A 12,653-nucleotide genomic window follows, 5' to 3' on the forward strand; every position below is an offset into this window, starting at 1 on the left:
CCTCTGGAGTCCATTTAAGCTCACGCCTCCTGCTTCAGTGACTCCATCCAGCCACCTCATTCTCTGTCGTCCTGTTCTTCTTTTGCCCTCAATCTTTCCCAGCATTCGGCTCTTCTCCAGTGAGTCCTTCCTTCTCATTAGGAGGCTCAAAGTATTTGAGTTTCATCTTCAGGATTTGGCCTTCTAAAGAGCAGTCAGGGTTGATCTCCTCTAGGACTGACTTGTTTGTTCGCCTTGCAGTCCAAGGGACTCACGGGAGTCTTCTCCAGCACCAGAGTTCAAAGGCCTCAATTCTTTGGTGCTCAGCCTCAGCTGCCCCTTATTGTCCAGCAATGGAGGTGCCCTTTGCCTGTACATACCCCAAAAGATGAGCCTTGTTGTCCTGCCCTGGGGAAACTTACCATGAGATAATGGAAGAGAAGCTGTTGAGGGCTGCTGGAAGTGAGCAGTGGGGGCTGAGGGCTCTCCTAGAACTGTGTTAGAATGGGAAACGGCCAGAACGAAGGGAAGGTGGTTGTGGCCGCTCTCTCTAGGCAGCCTGGCTCCCCTGCTCCCTTTCCCCGTGGAGTCAGCACGGGTGGTGGCTGGAGGGGGGCTGCCCTGGAGAAGAATGGGGTGGCCTTGCTTTCCTGTGATTTGTGGGCTGGATGTGCTTTAAAGTCACTGGGAATCAGGCAGCAATTTTTTTTAAATGATGATGGTGACGATGCTGGCTGTTGCGGTGCCAAGATTGGTTTCTTTGTGGTCCCCTTGGTGTCAGGGGACCTTGGGGGTTCCTGCACGCTGAGGGATCTGCTGTTCTTCAGGGCCTCCTGAGCACCAGCTTGGAGTGCAGCCATCCTGCCCAAGAGGTGACAGCTGTGCTGTCTTCGTGCCAAGCCAAGTGTCCCATCCTCCTCTGTTCTGCTGCGGTAAGAAGCCTTTCCTCACAACCCCATTTTTGAAAGTCTCCTTAAAAAGAACTCTGGGCAGTTCCATTGACTGGTGGTTCAGGGGGCCTGGTAAGCCAGGCTCCGTTTGTGGATTTGGAGGTAGACTTTTCAGAAAACAACGTAAAAAAGGGGCAGCCCTGGGGGGACGAAGCCCCAATACTCACCTTCTCTGTTTAGTTGATGATAACGATGAATACATTATTCTATTTTTTCTCAAAGATGCTTCAGTGATGTAGAGCCTGTTTTAATAAAGACGTACATAGAAACCTCAGTAATGTTTGGTCTTCTTTGGCTGCAAGTGCAGCGGCTGCCCCAAAAGGCTTGAAAAGGGGGCCTGGGGAACAGGGAGATGGGGGGGCTACTGTTGCCATTGCATCGTAAGGAGAGGGAGGGTGAGCATCCATTGAGTCCCTGGACAGAGGACCTCCAGGAAACTAGCATGAAGTTGCACATTTGTGTATTCAGTGAATGTCTGCTGTTTGCTTTCCTCCAGCGATGGTGGCCGAGGCTGGAGTTTGTGCTTTGCTCACAATGGAAGAGACTCTTTGGTGCTCCTTTGGCTCAGGGGCTGCAAAGCCTCAAGGATTTATGGTCTTCTCTCCAGAGGTGAGTGGGTGCAGCTGGGGGGGCTTCTCTGAGGGATTCGTGCCTGCTGTCCCAGCAAAGACCTGGTCAAGGGGGTTATATTCCGGCTGCTATTGGCTCTTCCCTTGATCCCATGGACTCTAACCTGCCCTCGCGTGGCCCTTACCTCCAACGGGCCCTTATTTCAATGGGTCTGATGCCCTTTATCAGCTGCCCTTCCTCCTCCTCCTCCTCCTCCTCCTCAAATGGCTCACGTTTGGTGCAGGTGCAGTTACTAGAAGCAGGCTATTGCTAAGCGACACGTTTCCAAGAAACTCGAGCAGTGTTCTTATAGTCCCTGCCTGATCTGGTGGCCGGGATGCTTTCCCTCCCTTTTCCTTCAGGAGAAGATGCCACCTGGGAGGTTCTTTCCTGTGACCTTTGGAGAGCACAAACCTCGCTGGGTGGTGGCCTGCTAAGGGCCTGTGGAGCCACCAGCGGTCAGTTTCTAGGACTGACTGGGCGGCTCTCTCACTGACTCTCTGCCTTCGCCTCCTAGCTGCCTCGCATCGGAAGCAGCTTCCCTGCCCTCCAACACGGCCTGGGTCTGTGCTGCTTTCCTCCACTTCACCGTCCAGCAGCAAGCAGATCCTGAAGAAAAAGGAGAAGTGCTGAGAAGGTTGGGGCCCAAAACAGAACAGGTGAGTTCTTTCAACTTCCACTTCCACTTTTCACCTGTAAAGTCTCTTTACGGGAACTTCTGCCAAATGCAGAAGTTGCAAAAATGCTGCCAGGGGAGGGAGAAGGGAAGCCTTGACTTTGTATCTGGTCAAGGGATGAGAGCTCAAACTTCAAGTTGGTAACAATTGTGGCTATTTTTGTTTGCGGTTCTCAAACTGGCAGTTCCTGGTCTACGTCCTCTTCTTTTCTGTCATGGATTTCATCTCGGCAAAAGTGACTCCACAGGTGAGTTCTGTTTCCACACTGGCTGGTTGGGATGGGGAAAAGGACAGGGAAGCCCACTGCCGCTTGACCTCTGCAGACCCGGTGACTCTGCCTTGCCTCAAATCGGTTGAAGTTAAAGTTGAACTGCTTTAAAGAGCTGCAGATTCATCCCCTGGAGCCTCCTTTGGGCTTGCATCTAAAACTCCACAGAGATCCTTTTAAACGTGCATCATCTGTGTCAGCTGGCTGGAGGCCACTCAAGGGAGATGACCGCAAAGTGCAGCAGGTTGCTTTGAAGAAGTCTTTTTGTAGATGGGGAACAAGGGAGGCTGGGAGTTGCTTAAAGCCACCCAGTCACTGTGGCAAGAATCAAGAAACAGAACTCTTCTTTATCTGATCTCTTTCTTCCAGGAAGGAATGGATGTTCACAAAGTTCTGGAATGGAGTTCCAGAGTGCTTCAGCGCTTGGTGGAAGAAGGCCCTGGCTGGCTGGCTGTCTTCTGTCCGGCAGGAAAAGGTGCAGAAACCGTCCTGGGCTGCAGCTTCAGGGCAGGACCGATAGCGTTGCTCTGAAAAATGAGCCCTGGCGTTCCTGTCCCTTTTGCTTTACAGGCCAGGAGCTTTATGAGAACCTGGGTGATGCTGTGTCTGATCAGCACTTGAAGATGCTGCCCATTGCCTTCTACAGGTAAACCTCAGAAGGGCTCTTTGCCTACAAAAAAGTGAACTTCAGGGAGCAGGTGGGCAGTGGGAGAATGGCAGAAGGAATCTGGAAAGGCAATTTGCTTCAAAACCGTTGGCATCGCTTACAAAAGAAAGAAGGGAAAGGCTTTCCTTGCTCCCCCATCTCACTCTGACTGGGGGGTTGCCTCCCTGCGACTGGCAGAGGGGGGCCTTTGCCTCGCTCACTTTTCCTTTGACAGCAACTTAACCTTTGGGACTAGCCAGCTTCCCTTTGCCGGTGTGCTGTGACAGCTGCTCAAATGTTCTCACAAGATTCTGGCCCACTAATTTTTCCTGGACCACGTGCAAAGGGCTCTCTTTCTCCATCATCCTCACGCTGGCTGTCGAAGGCCAGCTTGGTCTCTGCCTGCATCTTTTCTCTCTTCCGGGCAATGCAGAAATGCCCTGAACAGCTTTGCTGCCTGCTTAACATCTGCCACTTTCCCCCAGCCTGCTCTTCGCCTTCGATGTGGAAGAACTTCTCAGAGAGCAAACATTCCTGCCTGTGGCTGTTGACATGTACACACAACTGCTCCAGCTCTTCATGGAAGGGGCCACGGTGGTTGGGCCGAGCCAGAAGGAGCAAAGTCTGCACATCTGCAATCTCGTGAGCACACAGGTTCCTTGAGTGGCTGGGTTTGCCCTCCAGCATTTCTCCCCCAGGCCCTTCCTTTTTCTTGGCATCCATGGCCGATCTATTGGATGGGTGGGTTGCCACGATCCAGTAACTGGGAAGCACCCAGCTCCCCTGGGCAGCACCCCAAACTGGGCTTGAGTGCTGCTGCTGCACATTTGGATGCATATCAGAAGAGATGGGGGGGGCTGCTGCGTCCCAAGGGAATGCAGCTGCTGCAAGTAATTTTGCATTTCTGTTTTGACTAAAATGTAGAAACTGTAAAACATAGAAATTACCCCTCTCTCACAGGGAGGATGTGGTGGAATTGCTACTCCCAGAATTCCCAGCCAGCGTGGCCAAAGGCTGAGAATTCTGGGGAGGGCAAACACATAGGCCGGCAGAAAGTGAACCAAAGGGATGCCTGAACAAGAATAATACATTCAGTCCTTTTAAACATGTGATACAATTGCTCCCTTTCTGAGGAAGGACTTAAACAAGGCCAGGCAGATAGGAGCATTACCCAGCTGCAGTCCCTCCAGTTCTTACTCTGAATCTCTTGCAAAGCTGGCTTGAACTTGATCTGTCTTTTCTAGGGGGATTCATTACTGCTAATCCAGCAAGCGCGGCAACTCCTACTCCGGGTAATCCCCCGGTGTCCTCCAGGGAGTTTCTCCAACCTCCAAGGGGTGAGTGCCTGCTCTGGACATCCAAAAGACACAACAGCCTAGAAGTTGGCCCTGGTTCTGTTCAGCCTTTCTGAGTGTAAAGCGCAGCACTTCCTACTCTAATCTTGACCACACGTATACCGAGTTCTCCCTATTAATTTCACTGGGGCTGCACGGATTTCGAATCCAGCCTTTGCTGAAACTCTGCAGCCCTGCAATGAAGATGCAGACAGCAGGCCTCAATCGGCTCCAGCAAACTGGAAGGACAGATGTGGACCCAGGAGGGAGTTCCTGTCTTTCCCACCTGAATCCCCCTTCTTTGCATATCCGCTGACCTCTCACCCCTTCATCCCTTCCTGGGACAGTAAGGCAAACTCGCTGTCTGCAAATGCAGTTTGGGGGATGAGAGGTGTCGGTTGAGGGCAGAGCTTCCACTCTGCATGTAGGTGGTCGGTGTAGTCTCCTCCTTCTCTAGTTAAAAGGAAGCCGGTTGCAGAGCCACCAGGGCCAGCTAGAGGTTCCCAGACTTTTCATCCCTCCTACTAAGGGAGGATTGCCTGTTTTGCTGCTTTTGCACACCCTGACTGCTATTACCTGCAGTGATTGGACACTGCAGGACTCAGGCAATGGTTTTGGAAGCAACACCGCTCAACAGCTGTTCTTTCCTCCCGAGAGAGAACTAGCACCACTGCTCAAGATCTTGCTTTAAGGCCAGAGCCACCTCAGCACCTCTTTCTCTTCCCAGATGTTGGACCTCTGTGGGGATCTGGACCCAGAGCTCAAGGCAGCCCTCATCAGCACAGGTGGGGATTTGCTAGAGGAAGGACTCCTGCTTTTCTGAAGGCCACCCCCTCCCCAACCAGGCCTCAGACGAGTTTCTGCAACCTCCTCTCCAACCAAAGATGGACAGATATGTGCCTTGAAGCTGGATCTGTCCAGCGTACTGTGTAAATAATTTATTACAAGCATAATTATGACTTTGAACAATAAAAATTAGGTTACAAATGTCCTGTTCTTCATTTTGAGCTTGGCTTTGGAATTTAATGTAAAACATCTGGATTCACGTCTCCATCATTCTCGAGATCCATCACAGGGAATTTATGGGTGTCTTGTGAGCTATTCGCACCTTTACAACAGGCATGATGCCTTTTGATCATCGTCAGGGAAGGGCAGACGGACCCTGCCTTTTGGCAAAGGAGAGGCTTCTCCAAAGGATGCCACAGCCGTCATCGCCGAAGTAAGCACAGAGAGTGACAGTCCAGGGAAAGCAGAAGTTATTTCCCAGGCCCTCTTCCTAAGAACCCACCGAAACACACCACCTCTTGTCCTGTGCGATAGATGCAAAGCTGTGTCAGGGCATTTTCAGGTGGGTTCCTGTGGCGCACTCAGTTCTACCTTGATAGGCTGGCCCTCCGTAGCGTCCAGCAACGCCCTGGGCTCTGGCTCCCCCCCCTTGGCTTTCTCCTGCGTCTGGGTCAGGGGGTGCACCATGGACATGTGAACATTGAGGTTGTGGGCCTTCTCGAAGCGCTTCCCGCACTGGTCGCAAGCAAACTCCAGCTCTGCCTCTGCTTTGTGTTTGGTCATGTGGTACTTGAGGGAGGCTCGCTGCCGGCACTGGAAGCCGCAGATCTCACACCTGGAGATGGAAAGCAGAGCACAAAGGACAAGATGGACCTGCTTTTACGCAGCTGTGCAGAGGTGAGTAAAACCGTTCTCAGATCTTTACATTCTAGCTGGTCTTGGAACCATATCTGAAAAAGAGTCCAGATTCCATATCAGCCATTCAAAAAGCCCCTTTTACGAAAAACAAGAGCACCTGTGGGACAGTCATACTTGCACTAAGGGAAACTTGGCCGCTGCTTTCCTTTTATAGAAAGGAAGCCTTTCTGGCTGAGTTATTTGGAAACTCTGTTCCTAGAAAAAGCATTCCTTCTAGAGGACAGGCAAGGCATAAAAACAATCTTCTCGGGGTGGGGGGTGGGTGGGAGATGAGAAGAGAGAGATCTCATCTGACAGTGTAAGCACAGACGGAGGTCGCCCTGCGTCTGAAAGCCCCCAAACGCAGCTCTGGGAAGACTCCTGGACTGGCACCAGCACTTACTGAAGTGGCTTTGCTCCTGAGTGGCGCATCTGGTGGACAGATAGATGTTTACGCTGTTTGAATGTCTGGCCGCATTCATCACAGATATAGTTGCGTACCTCTGGTTGGAGAAGAAAACAAACCATCATTCCTTATCTTGAGCCTTGTATGAGGTTTTTTAGATTGTGAATTCTAAACTCTGTATTTTCTGGATTGCAATCTAGAATTGGCTGCAAGCAGGTGCCCTCACCTGTGAGACCAGGAAAACGGGGTGGGGGGGGGGAGGAACGGGGATTAGTTGCAGATCTTTTAATAACTTGGTTAGGGAAGTGGGCAAGTGGTCCCAATCTATTGGGATCTATTGAGAGTCTTGTGAGATGAGCCAGAAAAAAGAGGGGAGCGGACTGTGTCTTCTTAGGAGTTGGCCCTTTCATGGTGCTCTTTTCTCCGCTCATCTTACAGGGATCCTTGCAGGGAAAGGACAGTCCTTGGCCCTGTGTGGGGGAGGGGCTGCCTTCTTGAGCTTTTGCCAGACTAAATCCCAACCATGTGGCAAGAGTTGGTTTGCCAAGCTGAGGGCTGGGTGAGCGATGGCTGACGTCACAGGGCCTACCCGTATGGATGAGCTTCACATGGCGCTGAAGGTAGCGGTCAATCATGAATACTTTGTTGCACCCTGGGTGGGGACAGGGCCTCTCCCGGACCTCTTCGTGGTGTTCTTTGATGTGCTTCTAGACCCAACCAGAGAGGGGGGCTTTTATCCTCTGGCCCCCTTCACTGCCAGGTTCATCCCTGGCTCTTCTCCTCCCCCCTTCTCTCAGTGCATTTTGAATAGGCAGGAGCCACCCTGCCTGTGGATCCACCAGCTCCATGCTTTCAATCAAATGTGCAGCGAAACCTGGGTTCTTGCAGAACGTGCTGCTTTAATTATAAGCCAGTCGTTTTTCTCTTGAGGGTCTAAAGCTAACTACAAGACCACAGCCCCCCTAACTGGGTGTTTTGTTTTAGACAGGACTTTTCTTGCCCTGGCGAAGGGCACTGGAAGTTACTGAAAGGAATTCACACACACACACACAGTTTGAAGTGTGTCCTCTCCTGGGGGACCCCCTTGCCGTGACGGGCTTCTCTTGCAGGATGGCTTACCTTCATGCCATCCGCTCCTCTGTACACAGCTGTGCAGCCCTGATAAGGACACTTGTAAATGTTTGGCAGCTCCTCCCTGGAGAAGAAAAGGGCAGCTGGGTCAGAGCTCGGGCAGGCTCCACCCCCGCCCCAGGCCCTTAACCAAGGCAGCCTCCAATACCTTTCGCACTTGATCTTCTTCTTCCAGCCAGGTTTGGGTCCTGGCTTCTTCCTTGTTTTTGGCTCCTCCACGTTTGCGTCTTTGCTTTCCACTTTTCTGTTATTGGACACTCTGAGAGGAAAGGAAGAAAGCAGGAGAAGTGACTGGAGTCCTCTCTCCAGGGAGGCTCCTGGGGCTGCCACCTGCTGCCTTCTGGACTGGGGAGTGGGGAGAAGGGAAATATGTTCGTGGCATCGCCACCCCCAGGAGGTGCAGCAGTCTGGAGCTCAGACTTACCTCTTTTCTGGATAAGGCTCAAACGAGTCGTCTGAAGACTGCACTGCCTTGTGGTTCTCATCGTCATTTGAAGACTCTCTGAGAAAGGAGAGAAACTTTTAACTATTTCACTACTTAAAATAGACTGGTACACTGGTTAATTACAGTTACTTCAGACAGCTGCCAGTAAACATGCAAAACAAGCATTTAATACATAAAATAAAAATACAACTTGATAAAATAGAGGCCATCTATGTCAAAATTGAACAGCCCTCTCTCAGTGGGGTTGAAGGGACACACATCATCTATCTCCAGTCTACAACGCAGTCCTTTCAGCAGTTCCAAGAAGGCTCCACACCAATTTGTGCCACTCAGGTGACCCAAAATAGTTTTTTAAAGTTTCAACTTGGGCTTGGAAACTCCTACAAAAGGAAGCTTTCTTTTCTCACTCCCATAAAGCATAGGAGAGATTTAAAGTGGAACCTGTTCAAAGCCTGCTGGTGCCAAACTATCCAAAGAAGGCATCTCAAGCTTATAACAAAAGCTGTTCTCTGGCCACTGTCAATGACCACTTTCCCTCCCTGCAAACAGTCTCCAACATCCTCCAAATCTTCTCAGCGGGGCGTGACAAATGTCTCCCTGCAACACCATCACTTTCATGCGCGCAAAGATGACATTTTGAAGCCCCTCTTCTCTCACCCCTCAGAAAGGTCACTGAACGCGTCTTTTACCCGCTCATCCGATGCTGCAGAGAGCGCCAGCTTCTCACTCGGCCGCCCTAGGGAAACGAAAACGGCAGGGGTTACGAAGGGAGGAGGGAGAGAGAACCCTGCAGAGCAGCCACCTTCCCAGGTCCTCTCGGCCATCAAAGAGGAAAAGGTCTGAGCCTTCTGGGCCCATGGCCTGCTTCCTTCTGAGAAGGAGGGGGTCCGCTGGACTAAAAGGGGTGAGGAACTAATTAACAGGCAGAAATTAAAAACAATGCAAAACACAAATGTGCAAGAGAAGTGCTGCATGAAGCAGACATGGGAGCATTTGCCTCCTAGGGTTTGAACAGCTATCGCCTCCTCTCCACCGGACCCAGAAGAATCAACTGCCAGGAGGGGGACGCAGAAAGGCAGAGTGTCCCAGAGATGCAGGCTCAGCACCAGCTGGGAGTCTCTCTGGCTTGAACTCAAACCCATCGCCTCCCTTGGGGTAGCTGCTTCCATCACTGCCAGAAACGACCCTCTTACCTGGGCTACCCGACCGGGGACAGGTCGCTTGGAGCAGGTCCTCCTGCAATGGGTCTTGCAAGGAAGGCAAACCTCGGCTCTCAGGAACCAGGTTTTCTGCACTTGATGCCGGCAAAGCAGTCCTGCTGTCGGTCGGCTGCTGCCCAGCCACCGCTCTAGCAGCACTGTGCTGGGGTTGCAGCGATGGAATGGCCGCCCCGGAGCTGTCGGATGCCACCCCGTTGCCTGTCACATGCTGGGGGCTGTCCTTCTTCAGTTCCCACTGGACAGCCAGGGCACTGTCTACCAACAAAGTGCTACAGTCCGAGTCAGTGCTCATGATATAATTGTGGCCCTCTTCACAGCCCCACACGGCTCTGATGATCCCGCAGTACTTAGACGACAAGACACTCTGCAGGCTTGGTGCCATCGGGCAGTTCTCCGCGTGGCCATGGCTCCACCTTACCAGCTGGTGAAGGCACTGTGGGCTGGAGGTGATCAGGTCTGCAGGTAACAGGGGAAAAAAGAGCCTACAATCAAGGCCATCCGGTCCAGTTACGGCTGCTGCCAGAGCTCATGGGGCAGTCTGGCCTCCCATCTAAGCTTAAGGATAACCTGCCATGTTTGGACTGGGCCTGCTGCAGGTGGAGGACTGGCCAACAGCTTCTTTCCCAGGGGTGTGCAGTCCCTGCTAGGAAGATGTTGGATCCCTTCCAGAACTCTCAGCCACACTTCCGCTCAAATAATAAAACTGAAAATGGTGCCTGTGTGTGTTTTCCAGGCTGAACCAGCTGAGCACTGTCTCTTTCACACCTGCATATTTCACAGGTGTGGAGCAAGTCTCACCTTTAATTTAAAACAGGCAGAAGACTGCATCAGACTGAGAGGTGGAAGTTTGCAGTCTGATGGTTACAGTCCTGCAAGAATGCTACTAGGGGCAGGCAGGGGAGCTTTCCCTGTAAAGAAATGAAATCCCTGCCCCGTCATTCATGCCCCTTGTGGCTCTCCGTTCTTTTAAAGGGAGGGGAGTTTTCTAGATTTAGCCACATCTGATGTGAAGTGCACCAGGTAAAACATTATTATAATGAGTTCAGTTTCTAAGTTTCCTCATCAGTCCCTTCAAAATGTCTCCTACGTACAACATCTTTGACAGCCAGTCCGAAAGACATCATTTGGGAAATCCTAAAGGCCAGCGCAGATGCTTTAAGGTAGCACACCGAGTAAAATCCCTAGGGGCTCATTAGCTGCCTTAATGCTCCAATTCTGGAGAAAATACATTCTGCTCCTCAGTTCAGAAGTTGGGGTCCTAGCTAGACAAAGGATGGCCATGCAGAATCTTTGTTGGCCTCCAGCTGGAGGGAGCACAAAGCCTGCGCTGCTGACCATCCTAGGCTGGCAGGTGTCCAGCCACAAGGCCACGCCAAGGAGAAGCGCCCTTCAGCTCAAAACCATCAATGGGAATTTAGTCTCTCACCTACCCAGACAAGGAGCCTCTCCTTCTCCAGCCGAAGCAACGGGCAGTGAAGGCTGGGCGAGATTGTTCCTGCACAGAGAAGGGACGGGAGACAGGTCAGAGCAGGAAGCTCTTGATTAAACATCCTCCTTTGCAAGCCACCAATGAGCACCAGGTTGCTCTGGCTTGCTTGGAAATCAACTGGGAACATAAGGTGGCCGCCCCTCAGGTGGTGGGCAGATATAGACAGCACAGAGACTGGGGAAGGAAGGCTGCTCAACCTACTTTCCTCGTGGCGTGGGGTGTCCTGCGGGCGAGACGTTCACCTTCTGGATGAAAGCCTTCAGGATGCTGCGGCACTTGTAGAACTGGGCGTGGCACTTCTTGCAAACAAAGGGGGGAAGAGAGGGGTCTTGCTGGACGGGCACCCCCACCAGCCGCTGGAAGTCTGTGAAGAAGACTTGGTCCAAGCGCCGCTGCTTCTCCGACTCCTCGCTCACCATGGGCACCTTCCCAAAGGCGTTTCGCAGGCCCCGCGAGGAGAACTTCCCGTGGCATAGGCGGCAGAAGCCCGTGCTCAAGCCCCGGGGGATTCCTGCAGGGATTGCGAGAGAGGGAGGAATTGGTTTGGCCGCTCAGCCCAGAGAGGCTCCCTGGAGCCAGGCCCCCCTTCCCTCCCCCCCACCCCGCGCGCTCTGGTCCTTTAAAAGAAGAGCTGGATTTTAGGCGAATCTCCACCTTTCCAACCCTTTTAATTTCCCCCAGCCAAAGGTCCCTTTCTCCGGGAACAAAGCCGTTGGGAGCGCTGGTGGGAGCAGCACCTCTAAGGCGGCCGGTGCGCGAAGGTACAACTCGCAGCCTTTTATTCCCTGGGTGCAGATCGGCCTTCTAAGAGCCGAGGCCGTTTTCGGCTCCGGAAGTGCCGTTTCCCAGCCGCTCACTTTGACACCCCAAGCAGGAACCTCTTTCGCCAGAATCCGGGCGGGGAAATGGGAGCTCGCCTGATACAAACTAGCCTTTGCTGCCTCTGTTGCAGACTCGGGCCTGCTGCGCTTCGTTTCCGGGCTTTTCTCGGAGGGCGAAGCCGTCGCGGAGCAGCAACGGCCTCTCGGCCTTAGGGAGCTCGGCGGAGGAAGCGGGCGGCGTTCACCCCGCGGCTCCCGCGTCCGGAAGCGGTTTAGGGATCCTGCAGGCATCCCGGCCACGTAAAGGCCGCCCCAAGCCCCGAGTTCGTCGCAACTCGACCGCGCCGCGCCGCCCGCCGCACCTGGGCCTGCCGGGCACCTTCCGCGCAAACCAAGCGGCGGGGAGGCTTCGGGGCGGCGTTCGGGACAGGCCGGCCGAGGACAGCGCCCTTCCAGCGCCCGCCGCCCTGGCAAAGGCCAAGCGGAAGCCGGGGGGGGGCGCGCGGGGCTCCTCCGGTGGCCTCGCCAGTCCCGGCGCTACTCGGGGCAGCTTCCGCGGGGGTCGCGCGGGTCTGCTCACCCGGCACGGCCGGCGCGGCGGCGGCTTCCGATGGCGGCGAGGCCCAGCGCTTGGGCTCCGGCGCGCTCTTCTCCTCCCGGGCGAGGGCGGCGGTGCGTCCCCGGCGCGTCCGTCTCACCGACTCTGGCCTGTTGATCTCGCCCGGCAGCGGCGGGTCTGCCCCGATCCTGGCCGCCACCGCTGCGGGCAAAAACCGGCCACGCCGATCCCGCTTCATGGCCGCGCAAACGGAGCCCGCACCGGCCGCTGCTCAGAGCTCCGGCGCCGGTCCCCCTCTCCTCCCGTGGCTGGCCCGGCCCGCAGCGCCCCTGGCGGACGGAGGAGCCCGCCCGGCCGCGCCAGCAGCAGCCCCGCCCGCGGCCCCGACCCGGAGCCGCAGCCCCCGAGCCCCGCCGGGCAGTCCCGGGAGAGCAGC

The 12,653-nt window shown here is 54.0% G+C and overlaps 2 protein-coding genes across 8 annotated transcripts in view; one reads left to right on the forward strand and one right to left on the reverse strand.

Annotated features, from left to right (window-relative positions):
* FANCA (FA complementation group A) overlaps positions 1-5,498 on the forward strand; it is a 26,918-nt gene extending 21,420 nt beyond the window's left edge. For all 4 annotated transcript variants that reach the window (XM_058154886.1, XM_058154887.1, XM_058154888.1 and 1 more), the window contains 9 exons: positions 807-911; positions 1,426-1,538; positions 2,056-2,197; positions 2,400-2,462; positions 2,853-2,958; positions 3,054-3,129; positions 3,615-3,771; positions 4,374-4,466; positions 5,191-5,498. In XM_058154886.1, the coding sequence (XP_058010869.1) occupies positions 807-911; positions 1,426-1,538; positions 2,056-2,197; positions 2,400-2,462; positions 2,853-2,958; positions 3,054-3,129; positions 3,615-3,771; positions 4,374-4,466; positions 5,191-5,286 (951 nt within the window). In that variant the 3' untranslated portion in view covers positions 5,287-5,498. The remainder of the gene's footprint in view (positions 1-806; positions 912-1,425; positions 1,539-2,055; positions 2,198-2,399; positions 2,463-2,852; positions 2,959-3,053; positions 3,130-3,614; positions 3,772-4,373; positions 4,467-5,190) is intronic.
* On the reverse strand, positions 5,401-12,602 carry ZNF276 (zinc finger protein 276). 4 transcript variants are annotated; one of them, XM_058154901.1, is made up of 11 exons: positions 11,770-11,897; positions 11,039-11,348; positions 10,779-10,843; positions 9,322-9,804; positions 8,786-8,864; positions 8,108-8,185; positions 7,832-7,942; positions 7,672-7,747; positions 7,142-7,259; positions 6,550-6,649; positions 5,401-6,084 (listed from the first exon to the last, which is right to left on the reverse strand). In XM_058154901.1, the coding sequence occupies exons 2-11, from the start codon at positions 11,254-11,256 to the stop codon at positions 5,808-5,810; spliced, it is 1,605 nt and encodes a 534-aa protein (XP_058010884.1). In that variant the 5' UTR covers positions 11,257-11,348; positions 11,770-11,897; the 3' UTR covers positions 5,401-5,807. The 4 variants fall into 4 exon arrangements, with proteins under 4 accessions (XP_058010884.1, XP_058010882.1, XP_058010881.1 ...); XM_058154899.1 differs by lacking the exon at positions 11,770-11,897 and adding an exon at positions 12,239-12,602 and having other exon boundaries at positions 5,402-6,084; positions 7,142-7,256; XM_058154898.1 differs by lacking the exon at positions 11,770-11,897 and adding an exon at positions 12,239-12,602 and having other exon boundaries at positions 5,404-6,084.
* Between the last annotated feature and the right edge of the window lie 51 nt (positions 12,603-12,653).

This window comes from Ahaetulla prasina, chromosome 12 (assembly GCF_028640845.1).
Source record: "Ahaetulla prasina isolate Xishuangbanna chromosome 12, ASM2864084v1, whole genome shotgun sequence".
NCBI lineage: Eukaryota > Metazoa > Chordata > Lepidosauria > Squamata > Colubridae > Ahaetulla > Ahaetulla prasina.